At 39.7% G+C, this 24,334-nt stretch overlaps 1 protein-coding gene across 6 annotated transcripts; it reads left to right on the forward strand.

Annotated features, from left to right (window-relative positions):
* On the forward strand, nucleotides 1-24,334 carry LOC123942707 (glycine N-acyltransferase-like protein 3). Of its 6 annotated transcripts, none has more exons than XM_046006799.1 (9): nucleotides 1-20; nucleotides 3,211-3,370; nucleotides 5,828-5,917; nucleotides 10,044-10,266; nucleotides 14,373-14,480; nucleotides 15,000-15,005; nucleotides 15,879-15,999; nucleotides 20,159-20,285; nucleotides 23,495-24,334. In XM_046006799.1, exons 4-9 carry the CDS (start codon nucleotides 10,189-10,191, stop codon nucleotides 23,907-23,909), a joined length of 855 nt encoding a protein of 284 aa, XP_045862755.1. In that variant the 5' UTR covers nucleotides 1-20; nucleotides 3,211-3,370; nucleotides 5,828-5,917; nucleotides 10,044-10,188; the 3' UTR covers nucleotides 23,910-24,334. The 6 variants fall into 6 exon arrangements, with proteins under 6 accessions (XP_045862755.1, XP_045862758.1, XP_045862760.1 ...); XM_046006802.1 differs by having other exon boundaries at nucleotides 10,149-10,266; XM_046006801.1 differs by lacking the exon at nucleotides 1-20 and adding an exon at nucleotides 2,589-2,634.

The following is a 24,334-nucleotide window of genomic DNA, read 5'->3' on the forward strand; positions in this document are numbered from 1 at the left end:
GCCATGGATCACAGTATAAGGTAACCCCCGAGCTGAGAGCTCACTCCTCGCCTCTGTCTCTGTAGCCACCTTCCCTGCTCTAATACCTGTGAGCTCTGCTACACTCAAACCCCTTCCAATCCTTCTGTGACCCCATGGGACCTGAGACCATGCCGTCCCCACGAGAGCTCCCTCCCCACTTAGCTTCTGAAGTGATGGCCTCAGTGGAGCAGATTTCTGAAAGTTCCAATTTTGTGCTCCATTGCTCTGCCACTTGCTGGGAGCCAGCCCCTCCCCCCAATGGTCTATCTTCCCCTCACTTTGGATTCACTTCTGCGCACGTCTTATGTTTCAGAAAGTGGTTGATTTTCTGTTTCTAGAATTGCTACTCTTCTTCTCTTCGATTTCCTGTTGGATTTTTAGGTGGTTGGAATGGTTTAATAACTATCTAGCTGATCTCCTGCTACCTGATATCACCTCAGCTTGCTATTCCTCCGCCATCTTGACTCCTCCCCCTAGAGGCTGACATTTATCCTCAGGTCTGGGCAACTCAGGGAGAAGTGAGTTTGGTCTTAACTGCAGTGTCTGTTCACTTACACCTTAAAGACCTCATAACTTTCCCTTGTTGGAAACAATACACCAGAAGCAAGAGATGGCCTAATAAAAATCATAAATAATCTAAAGGAGCAGGGGCTCTAAAAATAATGCAATAGCCCATGTAACACCCCAATTTGGGGGGTAAAGAAACCTTATGAGGAGGCACTGGGTGGCTCAGTTGGTTAAGTGTCTGCTATAAGTTTGGGTCATGATCCCAGAGTCCTGGGATAGAGTCCTGCATCGGGGCCCCCCTCAGTGGGAAGTCTGCTTCTCCCTCTACCCCTCCCCAACTCATGTGCACGTGTGCACTCTCTCTCTCTCTCTCAAATAAATAAAATCTTTAAATAAAAAGAAAGAAAGAGAGAGAGAGAGAGAGAGATAGAAAGGAAGAGTGAGAAAGAAACCTAGTGCGGAATGGAGATGATTAAGACCTCGGCATTATCAATGAGGCTGTGGACACAATTCATACTGTGTTTATAAACCTTCATGCCCTACTGGCTCAAATCCCCTTAAACAGCTGTAGACTTAAAAGATGCCTTCTCTTGCATTCCGCTTCATTCAAATTCTCATTTCCTGTTTGCATTCAAGGACCCCACTAATCCGACCACCCAACTAACATAGACAGTTTTACCCCAGGGGTTCCAAGATAATCTCCATTTATTTGGACAAGCCCTGTCCCAAGATCTCTCAGATTTTTCAGCTGAAATCTGCATCCTACTACAGTATGTAGAGAATCTCCCCTTATGTGTCTCCTTTGAGCAAAGCATTCAAACTGGCACCCAAAAACTTCTCAACTTCCTGGATAGAAGAGGATATAAGGTTTCTCAGTGCAAGGCACAATTATTCAAGATATTTGTCAATTATGTGAGCGTGGTCCTCACAGAGGAGACAAGGAGACTGGTAGATGATAGGGTTTGGCCTATTACCTCCTACCATCCCCCTAGTATTAAAACAAGTAAAGGGGTTTGGGGGCATAACTGGGTACTGTCACTTGTGGATACCATGGTATGGAGAAATAATACACCCTCTTTATCAGTTGATAAAGTTCCCACCTGTTAATGTGAACTCAAGTCAGAAAAGCTTTTTAAAACCTCAGAGGGGCCTTGCTCAGTGCCACAGCTTTAAGTCTTCTCTCTGGGAGGGCTAACAATACAGATGTGACAAAAAGAAAGGGAATGGCATTGGGTGTCCTAATCCAGGCAATGGTGGCAGGCACCAGAGGCTACCAAATTAACTTTGGAACGGGATCTTACCATACACAACCCCCATAATATTCAAGGTCTCCTGTCAACTGATGGCAGTCACTGGCTCAGACAGCTGCCTCCTGTGGTACCAGCCGCTACTGGAGGGTCCAGTCATGCAAATAAAAACCTACCAACTTCTACCAGGAACCCTTAGACAGATCTCTGGGGATGGAACCCTGAGTGCTGTTTTTCAACAGCACCCTGGGCCGGCAAGAAACAGTTAGATGGGTCATCACTCCCTTTCCCTGACAGAAGTTAGGGTCACTTCTTCAGATGGGGGAATGTTAGGAGTTAGTTGGACAGGTAGTCTAGACCAGGGTCCCTAGCAAGAAAACATGGAATCAGGGCAGCTAAGACAAAACAGTGCTAACATTCTGTTTTGCACCTTAGACAAGACTACACTAGCATTTTATTTTGCAGCCTTTTCAGAAATAACTTCTGTAAAATGTTCTGAAATGAAACAATTAACCACAAAGCATTTGTCACTATCACAAGCTCGGGCACTTAAGGCATAAATCCCCACATCAGCCCCAAAGACCATCAGTACATAGTGACCAAAGCCCTGATATAGCACACCTGAGGACACCCTGGTTGCATAAGATATTTCTGGGAAAGAGTTCTTAAAACCCCCTGGGCTTAAAACCTCCAAAGCCAGTCCTTTTGGAGGTCCCCTCCCTCTCTGGGAGTTTTGTACTATCGTTCAATAAACTCTGCTTTGCTGCCCACCATTCTTCATCGGGTCTACCTCTTCCTTCTTCGTAATGGCATGACCAAGAACCGTGGGCATTAAAGGAGAAGAAATTCTGAAACGATAGTAAGTATAAACATGTGAATAAATTACCGCTTAAATATATTAAAAATCTTTTCTAGTCACTATAGTATATTGTCTGATTTGCTTTTATTTACTTGTAAAATAAAATATCTGCAATTTCTAATTATTTTTCTTTCTAGGCTAGAGTATCTTTTCAGTTATGGTAGAAGGTACCACAATTCTGTTGATACCCTCCAGGCAGAAACTGCCAAGAACTCAGCTTTAGTTAAACAAATTCAGTGTAATGCTCATCGCAGTGAGGGAGACCACATTTTCATGTGGAACCCTGGGGAGCTAGTAAAAAGTCAAAAGCAATATCCTCTTAGGAAATAATAGTTAAGGAGAACATTAGTGGATTTTAGAGGAAATGTCTTCAAGAAAGGAAACCTGTAGTGCAACATTTGAAGAAAATATGTTTGTGTCCTTTTGATCTGCTATTTGCCAGGCAAAGCTACTAAAAGGTAATACAAAATCTCTATAAAACCCCTCATTTGTAAACTTAGAACTACTTGTTTTTAGAGTGATGAATAGAGCCCCAATTCACTGATTTTTAATCATTAATCATGATGTTTATTACAGCTTTCATTGGGGAGGGAGAAGTTGGGTCAAAGTCCGTTGTTTCTCTTGGAAATCCACTCAACAGTGACTGTTCAGCTGGCATTCTTACTCACCACTTTTGCTGAGTGATATTTTTCACCATGCACAAACTGGTCAAATAACCCTCTTACAGCTTTTAAAGGTATGTGATCTGATTTTGAAGGATCTACAGTATCTTCTGGCAGATAGCAGGCAATCCAAAACGTAGACGATATTTTATTTAAAGGCTAAATTTGGGTGTGCCCTTTGTGAAGAATTTAAGAGTTAATTATAGACCCAGATACAGTTAAATTTCAACTGCACGCGATCCCAGTAGTTCAGATGGCGGTCCTCCTTTGTAGTATCTTTACTTACCTAAGCTCTCACACGCACAAGTCATGACAACAGTACATTTCCTCTCCACAACACTTGTCACCGGCTTTCAAGTGTAAAACACACATAGTCTGAGATGGAAGACATACACTATAAATACCAGTGTCAGAGAAGGAAGGTAAATTGTGATTTGGGAGACAAATGGGTATCCTGTACAGATATGTAGCAGAGCTTCGTACACTGTCAGTTGTTTAAAATTCTCACTTTTTAGGAACCCTTCTATTTTCCCCAGCTGTAAGTTGGGCATATGTTTAACAAAGAGGTTTTGCTTAAATATTAGACACCTGAACGGAACCTAAAATTAAGGAATATACCTTCCTTTATTTGGTTGGATAGAATTTCCTGACATTCTCAACCAAAACTAAATGCAGGTGTGCCTGTCAAACTTAATATGTGAGTCATTCAGGTTGGCTTAGTTTCCAAACACAAGTCTTCTAAGTCCTCTCATGTTTCATTCATTGTCAACAAACACTCAGCTTTGTGGAAGGGAGGGGAAAGAAGGAAAGGAAGAGCATAGAAAAATTGAGATTTCCCATTTGGATTTTATCATGTATAAAGTAACTAAGCCATTGTTTTGTATTCCAACTAGCGTTTCTTAAGAGTTGCTCCCACTGAATATATTTCTTTGCTACTAAACCCCACCTAGGGCTCGGCGCCCAGCAGAGAGTTTGCTTCCAGATCCTCTCTTTCTACTGCCCCTCCCCTCACTCACCCTCTCACTTTCTCTCTCTCGCTCTCAAATAAATAAATATATTTTTTAAAAGTTATCAATATACCCAGATCAAAAAAAAAACAGTCTGCCTTTCACATCCAGTAATTGTCATCTAGTACAATTTCTCTGGTCACGTTAAGCTACCAGCTATCCATTGTGTTACTTTAAAGCATCTTCAAGTATAGAATGCCCCAGGGACACTTGGGTGACTAAGGTGGTGAAGCATCAAACTCTTGATTTCAGCTCAGGTCCCATACTGAGGGTCATGAGTTCAGTCCCAGCTTGGGGCTCCCCATTCAGCAGGGTGTCTGCTTAAGATTCTCTCCCATTCCTCTCCCTCTGCCCTCCACCCCACCCTCCCCAATTCTCTCTCTCTCAAAAATAAATGAAAAAGTCTTTAAAAAAAAAAAAAAGAAAGTAAAAGAAAAAAGAAAAGGATACCTGTGTGCCTCAGTTGTTTAAGTGCCTGGTTTTGGCTCAGGTCATGATCCCAGGGACGTGGGATCCCTCATCAGACTCCCTGCTCAGTGGGAAACATGTTTCTCCCTCTGCCTCCTGCTACTCCCCCTGCTTGTTCTCTCTCTCTCTCTCTCTCTGTCTCTCTGACAAATAAATACAATAAATCTTAAAAAAAAAATGCCCCGACTTTCCCCATCATTTGATATTGACTCTACGAGACATAAAGATGATAAACAGTAGTATCCTCCCATGTGACCACATTCAAATTGAAGCACTCTTCAAACACCATTGACATATTCATACTGTTTATTATCCCAAAGCTCAGATATTGCGTTGTTGGCCAAGATGCCCATGCAAGTGTTTACATGTCACTTGAAATTGCAGCCATTTGAGGAAACAAGTAAACTCTTTCCATTTAAAAGATTAGGGCAAGAGAATTAAAATTATCAAAAATACTCTCAATTCCACAAGTATATGCTTTAGAGATTATCCCCTTGTCAGCTTTGAAAGTTTAGAGTAGCAAAATCTTTTCTTCAAAATAGAGGAAAATATAGGGGCACCTAGATGACTCAGTGTGTTAAGCATCTGCCTTTGGCTCAGGTGATGATCTCAGGGTCCTGGGATCAAGTCCCAAGTCCAGCTCCCTGCTCAGTGAGAAGTCTGCTTCTCCCTCTGCCTCTGCCCCCGGCTCATGCACATTCCCTGTGTCTTACCCTCTCTTTCAAGTAAATAAATAAAATCTTTAAATAAATAAATGAAAATATATGAGAAGTTAGAACCTCTTTGTCATTTTCTATTGTATCCCATTCACCTGGGTCTCATTCCTTTTTATTTTTTCATGAGATCTTAGCAGACAGTGGTTTGGGGTCTAGAAAATGTCCGTCTTTAAATCAAGATTAGTATTCACTGTTTTTCACACCATAAGTCTAAATCTGAAAGAAAGAAAGGGGTGGGGTGCTGTATGCATGACGCTCTTCACCTGACACCATGAACGCCTCCCTATTTACAGGTGTGGGCACTTTTTTCTTTTTTTCTCTCCCTCCTCTTTCCACTAAGGACTAATTAGGGAAGTAGGCTTGAAGAATAAACCCACCATTTATGAGGAAGGAACCACTGACCTGATAGAAACTGAACTCTCAACAGCAGGTAAGCATTCCTTCATTAAAATAATAAATTTCAAATCATTCATTAAAATTGCAAGAAGAAAGAGGAGAATAGGGAGGAGAGATGAATTTCAGCATTATACAGGAAGGATAAATCATAATTAGGTTTATGGGGAAAGATGTTTGCTTTTTGTGCTTGTTTTTCTGTTTCAAATTTTGATTAGAGGAAAATAAGCATTACAAAATATAAAATCATTTGCACTGATGGGGCACAACTAGAGAAACAGATAAGAGAGGCATCTCTGAATGGAAAGCCCATCATCTGAAAAATAATTACTAACATCAGATCACAAGAGCTTTAAAAAAATTCCCTGTCTCACTAACAGATGTCCCACTCACAGATGTCACTGTAAGTGCTATGTTACCTTATAAAAGCAGAGACCTTACATTTTATTTATGTATAAGAAAGATCTTTCAGGTCAGTGTTATGCTTTCATTGATTAATGTTGATAACAATATTTTAAGTGCATGTTGTGTGCTGATGAACACTTCAGTGCCCCAAAGAATCTTGGGCTCTTAAACTTGAATGACTATAATTAATTACATTCCTTGACAAAGATTTCAGTTAGTGAGTCTGTTGTTGGTAACAGTTCAGCCAGAGGAATTACAAATCTTTACCTTCCAATTCTAGAACACATGCGAATTATGGGGCATTTATAATTTATTGGTGAGATTATGATCCTCTGATCTTGTAGCTCTCAGACTTAATGGTTGTCATTATGACTTTCTACTATAAATCAAAAATCTGTAAAATATATTTTCTGCATCCATAAAAATTTCTTCATTCTGCTCTGTGGCCTTAAAACTATCTTTGTATTTCATAAGAGAAACGTCCTCGGGAAATTCATCACTGTTTACTGAAAGAACATTGTCCACTGGTGTTCATTAATTATAGTGCCTTCCTTCTGTGAACCCATGGGAGAAAATCTCTCTGATTGTAATGTCACCAATATTTGTCACCCAGCACAATTTGTGAATAGAAAGGTATATTGAAGCCAGATCAAGGAGGGTGTTGATTATTTAGAAGGTAGAGAATTTCATTTAGAGATAATACAAGTGAAAAGTCAAGCAAATGCTATGGTAAAGAGCATAAGAAGAATGTTTTTTTAAGATTTATTTATTTTAGAGAGAGAATGAGAGTGAGCGAGAGAGCATGAGCAGGGGCAGAGGGAGAGAAGTCCTCAAGCAGATTACCCATGGAGCACAGAGCCTGACGTGGGGCTGGATCCCAGGACCCCGAGATTATGCCCTGAGCCAAAATCAAGAGCTGACGCCCAACCCTCAGAGCACCTGGGTGCCCCAAGAGTGTAAGAATAATTATATGGACAAACTGAATCACGTAACTAATCATGTTTGTTTCTCTTACGTTGGCTGCCAGAAAGCTCACAGTACAAAATGTGCTCTCACCTGCTGCAAATCCCTGCTTCTCATTGTTTGTGGTGGTTTTGTTCAGCAAGGTCACAGGGATTACCACCTGTAGGGAAAACGTAAGATTAGGTTCCTGCAAGCCTCTGGTCACAATGTTTTTATCAGAAGATCAACAAAAAACCTTTCTCTCTCTTTTTTAAATTTACTTTTAAAGATTTTATTAATTTCTTTGAGAGAGAGAGCACACACAGTAGCAGGGGAGGAATGGACAGAGAGGGAGAAGCAGATTCCCTGCTGAGCAGGGAACTCGATGTCCGTCTTGATCCCAGGCCCCGAGATCATGACCTGAGCCAAAGGTAGCTACTTAACCTGCAGAGCCACCCATGCATACCAACACATAACCCTTTTTTTATGTGTATTTCTGTTTCAAGACACATTATTTAACACTTGTTGATTTTCTGTTATCATTGAACTCACAGTCAAGAGCATTATAACCCATAATTGAAGGAAGTTTATGTAACACATGTATCTTCTCGGTAAGACCCATCACAGTCTTTTTGCCATAGGAACACTAGACAGCACTTAAGTACTATGCTTGGGACAACTTTTTTTTTTTTTTAAGATTTTATTTACTTGTTTGACAGAGAGAGAGAGACAATGAGAGAGGACACACAAGCAGGGGGAGCAGGAGAGGGAAAAGCAGGCTTCCCGCAGAAAGGGAGCCTGATGCAGGGTTCCATCCCAGGACTCTGGGATCATGACCTGAGCCGAAGGCATATGTTTAACGACTGAGCCACCCAGATGCCCCTTGGGACCATTTTAAACAGAGAAATTACCAGCAGAAAGCGAACACCACAAAAGAATGTGCACAAATACATCATATAAAGGGCTTGTTTAGAGTATAAGAGCTGGAAAGAGAGGTCAGCTTCTGTAGCATCCGCTGACAATATTGGCTTTGGAGACTCAAATATGTCCACAAACGACTGCAAAAACACCGTCACTATGGATTTGGAGGGTTCCAGCAAGGGTTGGAAGTAACCTTGCTAAGGGTTACTTAGCAAGTAGGTGAATTCACAAATATGGAATCCACAAATAAAAAGTATCAGCTCTGTATGTAGAACTACGTCTATATGCTTTGTCTGCTGGCCTCACTCTTGCCACGTATTATGTTTACACCTCTGTTTTCCCCTTGCCTGAATTTTAATTTAAACTTGATTTTTCATCCTATATTTTACCTACACTTATAAGTGGTTTCAGGAACTCTAAGGAACAAACCAGGCAATAAAGCAAATCGCCAACAAGTTCTTAGAATTCCTACCGTTGTGCTAGCTGCTTTGCTATGTATCAAGACATAAAAACATCTCTAGGCATCAAATGTAATAAGAGATACATGATCAGTTTCTCTATGAAATAATTCTCTCTTATTTTCTCAAATACTGAATTAGAATAAATTAATGTATTTAACATGAAGATCTGCTAAGAAGTTAATATTTTATTTAGAGATAGCATGAGTGAGTGAAATGTCGAGCAGATACAAGCGTGAAAAGATGACAGCTACATCTCTCCTTCTTTGCGCAACCTGAACCCTGGAAACTCGATCTTTGCAAAGCTTCTCCTATCAGCCCAGCCTGAGTACTAGGGTCCAGGAAGCTGATTTTCTGGTGCGGCCCCTGGTGTCTTTTCAGAGTCCCGGAGAGAATTACAAACAGCTCAGGTGTTCCACTCAGCAAACTGCAGCCACAGGGCTTGATCACAGGAAATATGCTTCGTAGAAGTTCAGACTCACATAAACCATATGATGGAGTTGCCTGGTGAATTTTAAACAAATCACAATCAACCACTTGAGTATCTTAGAGTCACACAGAGCTGCCACATATTGAAATCAAGTAGTAGCTTCCTCTATCTGGGGAATGTGCTGTACAGGAAAAAATTCACTACAGTCTCAGAAACACCAGGTTCTCGTGTCTAGCTGAGACATTTTTGCCATCCTAGTGCCTGTTATTTGAGAGTAAGTGGATAAACTCTACTGCATCGAAGATAGAGAAAAAAATTTGTTTAATTCAGTCAAGACCTGATTGGAATGTTGGGGGAAAAAATGAAGTTTTCTTAGGGACAAAAAGCAGGGAATAAGAAGTTCCCAAATCTAGAAAAAAATAACTGCATCTGAATGGCTGAATTGCATGCATTATATTAAGTCCCTTTTTTGTTCCTTAATTTTGTCTAAACTGAGTCTCAACCTTTGCTCAGATCTGATTCTTTATCTTCAACCTAGGTGTTTCTCTGAAAGTAGCTTCCCGTAAGCACCTGCTGCCTGACCCACTCACATCTTCCATCTTTGCCCCACACTGTAAAAAGAAGTTTCCCTGCTTACCCTAAGACTCGTACTCTGAGCTTCCTCTTAACCATTCAGCAAGCACTTAGAATGCCCTTTTCCTCTGTGCCAGGCCCTGTAGGTGCTGGAATACAATAGAGCACAAAGCAGACGAGGGCCCTTTCCTTCTTGTACCTCCCAGTCGACTTGAGACAGACTCAATGAAAACACAAACAGATGTGAAATTACAACTGTTTCTGTGTCTCAAAGGAAAAGTTGAGTGTACAGTGAGTGTGTATCATAGAAAGGCATAACCCAGCATGGATACTCACCTCTTTCCCAGATTAGGTCGTTAACATTCCCTACTTCCACGTGCTCTCTGGTCTACCCACCTCAGTGCCTCTCATCTCCCCTCTTCTTCCCTCATCAGAGGGAGCAATGGCATTCCGAATTGCACCCAGTGAAAACAGGACTTCAAGGATGTTCCTCCGGAGAGTCAAACAGTAACAAGGAAAAACTCAACACATCCCTTCAGCTTTCTCATTAGGTGTGGAATTGCTACAGTTCTGGAGAAGATGCTGGTGCTCAACTGTCCTATCAAATTACTGATCCTGGAAAAAATGTTGAAGAGTTACTTCCCTGAATCACTCAAGGTATTCTACACTTAAGAGCTTTCTTTTATTTCTTTATTTTATTTATTGTGAAATAATGTCACACTTGTGGCTATTTCCCCAGTTTTTCTGATGTCAGGACTTTCCTATTAAACCTATTTAACAGTTTCCCACTTGTCTCCTGCTAGAGACTGATTCCATGAAGCATACATATGGCTGTGATAATTATTTTTTTGACAGTCACTCTAGATGACCTCTAGGAAAATTTAGGTCGTGCTAGACTAGATTATTTCTAAGTAAACTTGAGTTTTAAACTTTTCTTAATGGCAGAAGAGTATGGATTAAGTTGCATTGTTCATAAGAACATAACCTCGGTTCACGACGGAGCTGAGGTCCAGGAGCATAAAATTTTTCTATTTCAACATCTTTATTTTTTTTAATGGCTTTGTCAGTCATAAAGCCTCTGTTGAAGTCTTCCCAAAGTTCTTGATGGCTTGCTGATAACTCAGAGCTACTGTGGAAGTAGACATTAATCACAGATTACAAATAAATATGAGATTTAAAATATTTTAAGCACTTGGAGAAAAAAATGTGAAGTGCAAAGAAATTGTCTTGCACTCTTGACCAAGGAGATAGCCCTACAATATGGATTTTCAAATGTAAGTGGCAGGGGGTATAACTCAGTGGTAAGAGCATTTGACTGCAAATGTGACGGCTGCTAATAACCCAGAAGAGATATAATGAATCATAATTGCCAAAGACAGAGACCAGAGACTTGTGTATTTGGCATACACCCTCGATAATCCTTATTTACACTAATCTTTAGCAAAAGTTATCTAGAGCACTGTACTGGGGTGATTAAATCTAGTCATCTTGCCTTATGGATCATGCTTGAACTATGTGCGGTAGGGAAAATCTGAGTGATAATTTGGGAGCATATGGCTTAAAGAGTACCAAATGGACAGTCCGATTCAAAATGTCCCATATTGAATGTTTGACCCACTCTTTTGCCAAAGAGAAATAAAAAGGTTTTGGTGACCTTCACCGGATCATCTAAGATCATATATCATCAAGACAAATGATGGGCTCTTACATTATAAATAGTATGTGGGTAGTACTTTGGCATACAAATTATTTCAATTTATTTTATCCTTCCAACAACTTTGTAAGATGCTTATTAACCCATTTTGAGAAATGACTAAGTTAGAGTCCAAAAAAGGCTAAAGCAAGTAAAAAATCAATTGAATATTGGTTCTTTTGATTTCATAGCTACTGCTTCTCCTATAGCAACTTAACTACCAAATACCCAGATGAGGATGTTGATTTTTCCTTTTTCTGTTTTTTTTTTTTTTTTTTTTGATACCTCCCATAGTGCTTGGCATGGGGCTTTACCCATATAATTACTCAATAAACTGTTGTTGGTTGGTTGCTAGCTGTGTTATGAAATAATTACCTATTTACCCTCACCAGTTCAAATCTTATTTTCAAGGACCTCTAAATTCAGATTAGTTGAGTTGATCAGAATAGTAGCTATCATTTTTTTAACATACCTTTTATGCTGTCTCATTTGAACTTTATAAAACCTATTAATTCCTCTGTAATATTAATAACTCTGAATAAACAGGTAATTACATTATACTTTTACAGATGATATTACTAAATCCCTTCCCTTTGTCTAAGTGCTAGAGTTCAGATTTAAATCCAAGCTCTCAGATTCTAAACTGCATGGTTGTGGTTTTCTGTTGTTTTTCATTGTTGGTTTTTGGGGTTTTTAAATTTTTATTTTTATTTTTATGCTTCTCATAACACCACTTGAAGTAAGAGTTAAGGAAATGAAACACGTAGGCACAAATCAATGCCTTCCTCATATCATCATCTCGTTAATAGCTGCTTAGCTTGGCACTCCCAGTTTCTCATTTTCTGTACACGGAGTCCCTTTACCTTTGAATCTTTATATCTTTCTTCAGTTATTGGATTGTTATATAACATCTGTCTTGGGTTCTCTGACCATTATTTCGAAATACCTCTTCAGTTACACTATGCCCTTTAGAGAATCAAAATGATAAAGAAAAAAATGTTTTGTTCTTCAACGCTTTCTCCATTTTTTTGGAAGCTATGGCTATATATTTTATAATCTGATTTTTAAAATTCCAGTTAGTTAACATATAGTACAATATTAGTTTCAGGTGTACAATTTAGTGATTCAATGCTTCCATACATGACCCAGTGCTCATTACAACAAGTGAACTCCTTCTTAACCCTCATCACCTACTTCACCCATCCCCCTTCCTACCTCACCTTAGTATTTCAGTGAATAAATATCCTTCCAAATTTCCTTCACAAATTCCAACTGCTCATTCTTCCAGCATCCTTACTTCCCCTAGCTACTTCCCATCTCCTCGTCAACACTCACCCTTTGAATAAATAGCTGTTAAAAGAATTTGTTTCATTGTCTTCAACCAATGCCAAATCTTTCAGCTGGTTGCAAAACACTTGCAAACAAGTCATTTTTTTCCCCTTTCACAATCTGAATATCAGAAAGATTTTTTTTCCTTTTAATCTTCTCAACATTCCAATCATATTTAAGCTCCATTTTTAGATAATGATGTATGTTTTCTCCATGGGGAAAAAACACACTTTAATAAATTTATGACTATGTATATATAAGATCAGCATCCCCCAAATTTAATAATTAAACAGAGCGAGCATGACACTTCCAGGTTAATTTAGTTCTCGGATTTTCACTAAGTGTGATCCATGTCAGACATTAGTATTAGCCAGACTAAATTAGGAAAGACATTTTATAATAAGATTTGAGTGAGGTCCCAGATTGGGAAAGAGAGAAGAGAGTTGAATAATGTTCTAGGTATTGAGGTGTGTGATTTGAATCATGATGTGATAAAAGAGGTAAAATGTAGGTTCTAATGCCCCTACAATTTAAATTGGTTTTCACTGAAGTATAAAACATCCTAGAAGGTGCACATAATTATGCAGCTCAATGAATTTTCATAGAGCAAATACTTGTATAACTTGCACTCCAATCAAGAAAGAACATTACTTCAGACACAGTTTCTCCCCAGCCCCCAGTGCTCTTTTCCAAACATTATCTTTCCCAGCTCTCCAAAAGTAACCAGTATCCTGACTTCTAAAACCATAATGTGGTTTTGTCTGTTTCTGAATATAATGTAAATTGAATCACATAGTATGTCTTTTTGTATCTACCTTCTTTTGTTCACCATTAAGTTTCTGTTTTGTAATTTATACTATGAATATCCACAATTTATTCATTTTTTCCCACTGCTGATGGACACTTAGATTGTTTTCAGTTTCTATCAATTATGAAAATGCTGCTAAGAACACTAGCCTGTAACTCAGCTCTCCTTGTTACCACCACCACTTCTTCTCTATAAGCACCCCTGGCATATGAAGGTTGTTTTATAGGGCAGGCATCTTTGATTCTAAGTGGAGAAAAAAAAATATGAAAGGGCACAGGTCAGAATTCTAATACTCAGTATTGTTTACTCAACAACCAGTTGATCCACTATGTCAGACTCCATGTACATAGCAATGAATAAGATATAGTTATGACCCTCAGGGAATGCTTAGAGAGCCTTCCTCCATCAAATCTGAAAGGCAGGGAGCTTTTTGGGGGAGGGGAGTTACCCTCAGTGATGTTTAATTGTAACTCAGGGTTGGAGGAGTAGTTGCATTAAGCAGGTTATTTTTGGAGAGTATAATAAGCTTCAAAAGCAGCTGAGCATCAAAATTATCTGTGGAACTTGTAAAAGATATTATGAGCCCTAAATCCATACATCAGATTCTGATTCCTTCTGTAAGTATTTATTTTTGACCCATGTGCCATCTAGTCAGCCTGTTGTTTTGGTATCTCTCATTGCTGTACAGTAAAAATCTAAGTTTGGGGAGAGTTTTCATAGGTTTTCCTAGATTTTTTTTTTACCAGTTTTGATGTGCAATAATGAAATAACAAGAAAAAAGTTTGTACGTGTGCATGTTGTGTATATGTGCTTTTCTATAATTTCCCTTCTCATGGCCACAGCTATACAGTACAAGAAGAAGTGAAAACAGTAATATGCAACTGAAAGAGTTAGTAATGTGACTGGCTTGTCTCTCTGGGTTCTCGGGCCCAGGTTTATGGAGCAGTGATGAACATGAATCGTGGGAATCCCTTTCAGAAGGAGGTGGTGGTGGATTCATGGCCAGACTTCAAAGCTGTTATCACCCGGCGTCAGAAAGAGGTACAGATTGGAAAGGACGGAGAAACAAAACAAAACAAAACAAAAAAAACACCGCCTGAAAACCCAAGAGTTGGCATCAACTGGAAAGAAAAGATTGGGCAAAGGGATATTATAACCATTACAGTCATATATATTAGCTTAATAAACTACATATTTCACCATTAGTTTTTTTTTATAGATTTTTATTTATTTATTTGACAGACAGATCACAAGTAGGTAGAGAGGCACACAGAGAGATAAAGAGAGAGAGAGAGGAAGGGAAGCTCCCTGCCAAGCAGAGAGTCTGACATGGGGCTCGATCCCAGGACCCTGGGATCATGACCTGAGCCGAAGCCAGAGGCTTTAACCCACTGAGCCACCCAGGCGCCCCTCACCATTAGTTTTTTTAAAAGATTTTATTTTTTGAGAGAGAGAGAGCACAAGGAGGGAGGGGCAGAGGGAGAAGCAGACTTTGCGCTGAGCAGGGAGCCCAGCACAGATCAGGATCCCAGGACCCTGATATCATGACCTGAGCCTAAGGCAGAGGTTTAACTGAGTCACCCAGGTGCCCCTCACCATTAGCTTCTAATTTGACTGGCTTTGGAGTTGCAGACATGGAAAACTGCTAGCTTAAATGTGTTCAATAAAGTGTTTCTTTAGTGTTTCACAATCTCTAGAACCAGGAAGCATACGTACTTCTGCATACTTGTTTTTCCTCTGGTTTGATGTTTTCTTGTGACCAAGAACTTTGGTAATGTGGGTAAATACATAAGGATACTGAAAAAGATGACATCTGCCCCATTTTGCAAGGACAAAGAGATCACGTGATCAAATGTGTTGCCCTGACCACATTAGGAAAGTTCTGAGAATTCTATTTAAACCTTGTAGGTGGCTCCATTAAGTTATACCCTATCCTTTTTTTTTTTTTTTTAAAGATTTTATTTACTTATTTGACAGAGAAAGACACAGTGAGAGAGGGAAACAAGTAGGCCAGAGGCGGGGTGTGGGAGAGGGAGAAGCAGGCTTCCCACTGACCAGGGAGCCCAATATGGGGCTCGATCCCAGGACTCTAGGATCATGACATGAGCCGAAGGCAGACGCTTAATGACTGAGCCACCCAGGCACCCCCTTTCCATTTTTATAAATAAATAAAATCCTAGAAAAATATGGAATAAGGATCTTAAAACTTTCCAAATACCAGAAGAATAATCAAGCAAAAGTATATCAAGCAAAATATATATCTGTTCCTTCCCTCACCAGAGTGTATTAGCCACATTCCTATCTAGCCATTGTTTATAGGTGGCTGATTTTGGCAGTGGGAATGATCTAAGCTTATGCCACCTATGTACCTAACTTATCTAGGATTTGAGTTACCTAGAGGACATATTTATGTTTTTACAATTATGTCTTCTGTCCCAGACAGATAACCTGGACCATTATACTAATGCTTATGCTGTGTTCTACAAGGATGTCAGGGCCTACCAACGCCTGTTGGAAGAACATGATGTTATCAACTGGGATCAAGTTTTTCAAATACAAGGTGAGATCAAGCACAGACACTAGGCAGTCTTCTTTTTCTCATTTTTGTCATATACATCGGATAGAAATGATATCTGTTTCACATATATGATAATATAAGTGCACAAATTCAGAGATATACATTTTATATAGTTACAATTTTTGTACTACAGTTTCGTGAGAACACTTGTTTTACTCCTAAAGAGGCAGGCCATTGGGGTAAGTAGGCACCATTTAAATTGGGCTGCTTTCAAGTGACATTTCCCCCCACTGTTACTGTAATATCACAACATATTTTTCTTTATTCCTCTTAATCATTTCTTGTTCCAATCTTTTAAAGTGATTCTAACTTAAGTGTAAGCCAATAGGTAAGTCTTTCCTTCTTTCTGAAGCAGCTGGTTCTGGAAAGAGATAATTAACTGATCTGCATCGGATATCCTGGCATGATTTAGTAAGAATAGAGTATATTTGAGATCCAAGGAGATAATTGCTTGGTTATCGATGCTAATGGAAAAACTTTTGGCCAAGACCGACCTACATTAAAAGTTTCTAATACTGTGCATGGACAATTTCAGCTTCAGTGGATTACTTTTCCAACTTCTCGTGATAACTGGGGAGATGATACAGTTCTTGTTTTTAATTGTTGCATTGAAGGTGAGTTCCTTGATCATTGGACAGGAAGGCAGGGTCCCCCAGGTCAGAAATACAAAGTTTGGTAATTTTTTTCAGCAGCAAACAGCTGAAGCCCTCTCATAAGGAAAAAGCTCCTGTCTACTTGCATATGATGACTAAGGCATATTCATAACCTAAAGACTTGTGGTGTTTTATAACATCCCTTTGGAAATGCTCACAAAGGTGTTAGAGTGGAAGTTCTGAACTGTCTCTGACTTTTACAGATTTACCCCAGTTATGCTGGTGAGATGTGAGACAGGGTTCTACCACTCCCTTAGCCAAACTAGCAAAATTTTCTAGCCATTATTACTCGAGTGTGGAAATAAGTAGATCTCTTCCTTGGTGTGAAAAATCATGGCAATAACTGGACAGTCTATGGTGCTAGAGGACCCACTCTCCCCAAAGCACCTGCAGCCACCATTAGGATGAGAACATCCTTGTAATTGCCAGTTTTTTGTTTTTTTTTTTTTTTCCATAGCAGGCCGAGCTGTAAGTCATGAGTCAGTCTTAGTCATTTACATTGACACATCATCCTCCCTGAAGTTAGGTGGGGACAGATGCGAGTTAATAGCGCCTAAAAGAGTGGTAAAGGCCCCTCTTTTAGCATGTAATCAGTGTAGGCATTATCTCTGGCTTCTGATGTGTCCTCTTGCCTATAGGCTTTGCTGGTAAGAACTATAATTTCCTTGGAATACTGAATAGCTTTTAAGAAGTCATCAGTATCTTTATTCTTTTTAACCAAAGCACCTACGTGCTATTCCCATAACATCCCCAAATCATGAATGACTCCAAAAGCCAACTACTACCATAGAAAGGGCCAGTCTTTCATCTTGCACCACAGAGTTACTGGTGGGGCTGCCTGGATAGCCTACAAAATTAGGCAATGGAGGGATTGCCTGGGTGGCTCAGTCAGCTAAGCCGCTGCCTTCAGCGCAGGTCTTGATCCCGGGGTCCTGGGATCAAGCCCTACATCAGGTTCCCTGCTCAGCAGGAAGTCTGCTTCTCCCTCACCCTCTGTTACTCCCCCTGCTTATGCTCTCTCTCTGTCAAATAAATAAATAAAAGTTTTAAAAAATATTAGGCTACAGAACTACTTCAATGCTGGGTGTTCAGAGCAATGGTGCACTCTACATGGGGATGCCTTTGTCATTTTTAATCTAAGAGCTGTCCGTAAACAAGGTTACATCAGGTTTCACCCACAGGAAGAGCCAAACTCTTTGTGTTTGCCATGAGAGGACAGGAATGAAAAGGTATACAACCATCCAGATGGGCCAGGCTCTTTTGTTCACTACTGGTTGCATGGACATGAGAGAGCTTGTTGACATGAGCACTAACCTAAAAGTTCCAGAATCTGGCTTGCTGGTACTGTGGTCCCATTAACTGTGGTCCAATAAATGGTCTGATGTCTTATCCTATTAGCAACGCCCCCCTTTCTAAGGAGGTAAGGTGAACAAAGGTAGGACAATTTTAGTGAAGGTTCCTTCTGTGAACAAGGAGAAAATCATTTGTAATCGATGTCTGGGACAGGAGGACATGGTCAACAAACCACGGAGAGATCATCCACAAAATCCAAACTATTGAGATTCTACCCAGCAAACTGGATTCTTTAACAAATAAAAGGAAAGAATTTTTAAAGGGTGTGAAGGAGGGATAGGCATGTAAAAACAAAGCTGCAGATTAAGAGATCCACCAGATAAAAAGTGAACAAAATCTAACTATAGTGTTTAAGGATTCACCCTTGCATAATAAAACTTAAGGATGTGATTGTCATAAAAAATTATAATAGTGGTTATTTTTAGTGAAGAGTGAGAGAATTGTGTTTAGGAGAATGGTTAATAGAAGATGGTTAGTAAATTTCTATTTTATGGCTTTAGTAGTAGCTAAAATATGTAATAATGACATCACACATTTGTTTTTTTTAAAGATTTTATTTATTTATTTATTTGACACATAGAAAGAGCGCACAAGTAGGCAGAGCAGCAGACAGAGGGAGAGGGAGAAGCAGGCTCCCCACTAGGTGGAAAGCCTGATGCAAGGCTTGATCCCATGACCCTGACATCATGAATTGAGCTGAAGGTAGACAATTAACTGACTGAGCCACCCAGTTGTCGCAGTTACACATTTGTTTTATGCAATTTTCTCTATTACATCTTATGATTTTAAAAGTTTTTCAAGGGGCACCTGGGAGGCTTAGTTGGTTAAGCATTTGCCTTCAGCTCAGGTCATAATCTCTAAGTCTTGGGATCAAGCCACACATCAGGCTCCCTGCTCAGTGGGGATTCTGCTTCTCCCTCTCCATCTGTCCCTCCACATGCTTGTGCTCTGCCTCTTTCTCTCTTTCTCTCTCTCTCAAATAAAGAAAGTATTTTTTAAAAAAGTTTTTTAAAAGAAATATTAGTCTGACTTTTAGAAAGAATTACTTCAATCTAATTTAAAAAAAATAAATTTTGTTTGAACTACCATCCATACCCTTCATTAGCTTGAACTATTTTTTTCTCAGAGTCTCTTGAATTACTTCAATCTAATTTGGGTTTATAATGTGGGATTCTAGCCACAACTTCTGTAATTTCTAATAGTGTTAACATGAAGAAACTACTTGGTTTCTCTTAGACTTAATTCCCTGAGAAAGTAGCCAATGCTCGGATTTCAGACTCTATTCAACATGATCTCCTATTCGTGTATTCATGTATTCTTCCATAGGAAATGACTTACTGGAAGGAGGAAAGAAGCTTTTAGATATGGATGGAAGTAGGAAAGTCAGTTTCCAGAGGATTCAATTAATCAGGACCCCTAGAAAGGATAGAGCTGATACGATTTTTGAGAAGGAGAGCAAGTCAGTTCTAAGAAAATAGAAGCTAACATGCCATGTGACAAGCTCTATCAGAGACCATACCATTCTTGGGTCTCATGTTGGTGCAGTGCCCAGCACAGTGTTTTACATACAAGTACTGAATGAAGAATTATAGATAACATCGTATAGCTGTGATAAATGAGTAGGATCCAAGTGAGTCAAGTTTAGGATAAATCTCACCAACACTAAATTTATACCTTGATATTTCTGTAATGGGCCTCTAGGCAAGAGGCTAGAAGATTCTTTAAGTCAGAATGCCATGCCAAATAAATGTGAGTTCTCTTATGCTTCTAGCTTTATGGTAGATTGTAGACTTTGAGAGCTATAAAATTTCTCTTACCGTAAGGAGTTTAAGATTAGTCTGAGAAGTCAGAAGTCAGGAAAGTCCCCCAAGCAATTCCAAATTCCTAAGGGATATTCCCAACAGAAATGTTCATGGAAGATCATGATTGTGAGAAACAGCACGATGGAGATCTGGAAATCCATACAACGTTTGAGAACCAGGCCAGGAGTAGCTGCAATAATTCATATGTAACTCTACAGTGGTTAGGATGATACAAGGGGGCAAACTGGCGGCATAGTACAAAATACAGCGACAAATTTCCTTCCTGTGTTTTCAGAAAAAATACCGTTTTTCATTATGTCTTTCCATATACAGGGCTGCAGAGTGAATTGCATGATGTTTCCAAAGCTGTTGCCAACTCAAAGCAGTTAGATGTAAAGTTAACTTCCTTCAAGACTGTTCAAGTATTTCCTCATCCGCTTCTGCCGGACACCAGTTCTCTGTATGTTGACCAAGTTTCTGCATGTGGGATGCGACTTACTATACAGAAGTAGAAAGAAGAGTGCCTGAAATACTTAGTCTTAAGGGATATTTGGGTACCTTGGAGTAAGGCCACAGAATCTAGATACGTCTGTGTGTACATGTATCCGTGGGTCTGTGTGTGTATTTTTTTCTGCTGTGCTTGACTGTTCATAATTTCTTGCAAAATCAAATCTGTGTCTTTGTGCATAGTGATAAATGAACTCAGGCATCCTGTATTTTCACAGGAAAATCATTCCTTGGTATGCTCCTCCTCCAAATAATTCAAAATAACCTCTCTTTGAGCCAAAAAGTGCTTAGTGTTTTTTCGTGTTTCAGGGATGTGGGTAAATGACTGATTTTATAGAAAGCTCTTATTTGCGGGGCACTGAATGTTTTAAATACATTAACCTCTTGAACCCTTTCCACAACCCCACAAAATCATAATTACCTGTATATAATGTATAATTACCTTTTTGAACAAAGTTGAAGTAACACATAGGAGTACATTGTAGAGCTAAGAAATAATTCCTAATTCTGACTCAAGAATCCAATCTTCAGAAGACTTGTTAGTGTATACCTGCATTCTTCTTGTGGGAGAGCCCCTGCTCTGACATTTGCTAGTTACCAGCCTTTCTGCTTAATCTTTCTGAGCCTTGATCAATTTCTTTTTTTTTTTTTTGGAAATTAACCTATAATATCTTCCTTACATATATTTTGTAAACAAATGAAACATGATATTTGAAAAGTACCTACCTCAATGAATGCTAATTTTTCTTCTAGGGAATATGTTGAAGGAATTTTTGAGCAAAACAAGACTAAAGCTAAAGAAGAATGGGCACTATAAGTCACATAAAGCAATTGGACTTTATTTTTATTTCATTTTTTCAGTTATTAAAATTTTCAAGGACATACAAAGGCTGAGCGAGAGACTAGAATAAGGAAAATCTCATCAATATATGGCTAATCTTGTTTCATCCATACCCCTATCTACTAACTGCTTTGAAGGAAATATCCCAGACATTATCTTATTATTCTTAAATATCTTAATATATATGTCTAAAAGATAAAGATTCTTGAAAAAAACCCACTATACTAATATCACTCCTGTAGCAAGGATTCCAGGACCACCCACAAGCTCATTGATTGGCTAGAGGACCCACAGAACTCAGCAGAGACAGGCTAAAAGCAAAATCAGCAGAAGAAAAAGGTGCAATGGCAAAATCCAGAGAAAACCAGGCACAAACTTCCCAGAACCCTCTCCGATGGAGTCATACAGGACACGCTTAATTTCCCTAGCAATAAGTTGTGACAACACATATAGGATTTTTTTTATTGGAGGCATACTTTGCCTAGCACGTAACAATTTTCTAGACTCCCAGAGGGAGAGCAGTGTTCAGCATAAAACACACTGATTGCACAAACAGGTAGGCATGGTAAGTGCCAACTCCTGTCAGTTCTGGGAACAGCAGGACCCCTGCAGAAATCCAAACTGCCAGCTACCATCCAGGGGCCAAGCTGGCAAGCAGGCTTCCCTAAAGATAGAGGCCTCAAGCCTGCTGTATCAACTCTGTGCTGTTTTAAATTTTTGTTAACAGTATTTCCTTAAACCAGTTAGTAATTTCATTTCCCAAATAAACATAATATTTTAGCAGTTTATTTTGAATAAGCGCCTAAATAAAGTTCATACATTGCAATTGGTTAATATCTCTCTTACATACATGTTCCCCTTTCATATTTTTTATCTTACATTACATTTTGTTGAAGAAACCAGGCTATGTGTTTCGCCACCTCTTACTGTCACATCCCTGAGATGTTATTTAAAATTCTACTCTAGCCCCAGTCAGGTCTTTTAAAATAAGATCTTGCTTAAATTGCTCCCTTCTACATAGGAAGATATTGTCTCTAACACCTAAGTCAGTACCCAAATTTGTATACCCGTTATTTTGGATACCTTGCCCTTCAGATATAAGGTCATAGTCACTAACTACTCCTGAAACATTTGCCTTAGCAATGTTTTTATTTGCAGTGACGTTTCTTTTTTCCTTTTCTTTTCTTTCTTTCTTTCTTTTTTTTTTTTTTTTTTTTTGGACAGAGAGAGAGATCACAAAGGCAGAGAGGCAGGGAGAGAGGGGAAAGCAGGCTCCCCACTGAGCAGAGAGCCCGATGGGGGACTTGATCCCAGGACCCTGAGATCATGACCTGAGCTGAAAGCAGAGGCTTAACACACTGAGCCACCCAGATGCCCCTGCAGTGACATTGCTGACTGAGGCGTCTGTGCCTCAGGATTTTCAGCCTTTGTTTATTTTCAAAAATAAGAAATTCTATCAAGGCCATGATTGCTTGTATTTTTTTTTTAACCCTCCTTAGTGGTTAGATTATTGTCTCAGTGCCTGAGTCCACAGTATGCCGAGAATGTCAGCTAATTGTGGAAACAATAATAAAAAGAAAACACAAACTGTACTTTATAAAGATCGTAGCAAGAATGACTTTAGCTGTTATGGGGGGTGGTCTTCTGATACTGATAATTTCAAGACTGAAAGCAAATTCAGCATCATAGGCTTTCAACTAAGTAATCCATCTCAGTTCTTAGAAATTGCAACAATTCCTATCCTTGCCTTTATCTCAATACCATGAGCTTTTAGACCTTTTTCCAGACCTTTGAGGGGAAGGTCTAGAACGACTAGCATTTCTTGAGCATCTATACATGCCTAGAATGTTAAGAATTTTATACATTTTCCTGGCCATGGATGCATAAAGATATGTTCTAGCCTAATTTTTTTTTTTTTAACCAAGGAAAATATTAGGGGCCCAAGAATGTGGACTTGTTCAAGGCTTCAGGGAGGGTGTCAACAGACTCAGACCTTAAGAAGAACAAGTCTGAGAACTGCTTTACAGAAAAATGAAATACTTGCCCTAATGTATATGAAGGCAAAAAGAAATGGGCATAAAATGAGGAGAAAAGACTTCAATTTCATATAATGAGGATTTTCTCCTTTCAGAAATGAAACCCTGAAAGATGTTCATAAGTGGGAAGTGACAGATAGATTCCAATTCATTGAAAATATTTTGGTATTGGCTAAGTACACCCCTGGGATTGTTTCTCAGTTTGAATCAGTGCAAGAAGAAAAGTAGCTGGTTGTAGTCCTAGGACCCCGCGCTCACATTTCTTCTCGTGTTGTTTCCTTCTAGAAAGGGCTCTGCCCCACGATTAACTTACCTGAGTGTTGCTGATGCTGATCTACTCAACCGGACTTGGTCTAGGGGCGGCAATGAACAGTGTCTCCGATATATCATGAAACTCATCTCTTGCTTCCCCAGTGTATGTGTCCGGGATGACAAGGGAAACCCAGTCTCTTGGTCTCTTACAGACCAGTTTTCCACCATGTGCCATGGCTATACCCTGCCAGAGCATCGCAGGAAAGGTTACAGCCAGCTGGTAGCCCTCACACTGGCCAGGAAGTTGCAAAGCCAGGGATTCCCCTGTCAGGGCAACGTCCAGGATGACAACACAGCTTCCATAAGCCTCCTGAAGAATCTCCCGGCTGAGTTCTTGCCCTGTCGCTTTCACAGGCTTATTCTCACCCCTGCAGCTTTCTCTGGCTAAGTTTACCTCTAGCCCATTGGAACTCCAGGAATTTTCTTCCTTTCCCTGAACATACGTACACTCCTTAGCTGGCAACCAAGGGAATGTTCCAACTGGAATCAGAAGAATTGAAAAGGGCCTGGAGAAGACATGAGGATCAGCCTGAGAAGCCTGCCATCTCCCTGCCTCAGGGCTCCACAGTAAATAACCGGGGGTCAGAGACAGCAACGGCTGAGAGGAGGATAATTATCTTCCTTTGGGATCCACCGCAGGAAAAAGGTTCTAAAGCCAGCAGTTCTCAGCCCAGTTATAGAAATGACTGCATGAGAACAGTGACTTAGCGCATGAGCATGTGGCTACGGCTTCCTTATTGCTGCCTGGGTTTCTGCTCCGGGTTGTCACAGCCACACCAGCTCCCCGCTACCTAAATAACACACCCCCATGCC

Source organism: Meles meles, chromosome 5 (genome assembly GCF_922984935.1).
Source record: "Meles meles chromosome 5, mMelMel3.1 paternal haplotype, whole genome shotgun sequence".
NCBI lineage: Eukaryota > Metazoa > Chordata > Mammalia > Carnivora > Mustelidae > Meles > Meles meles.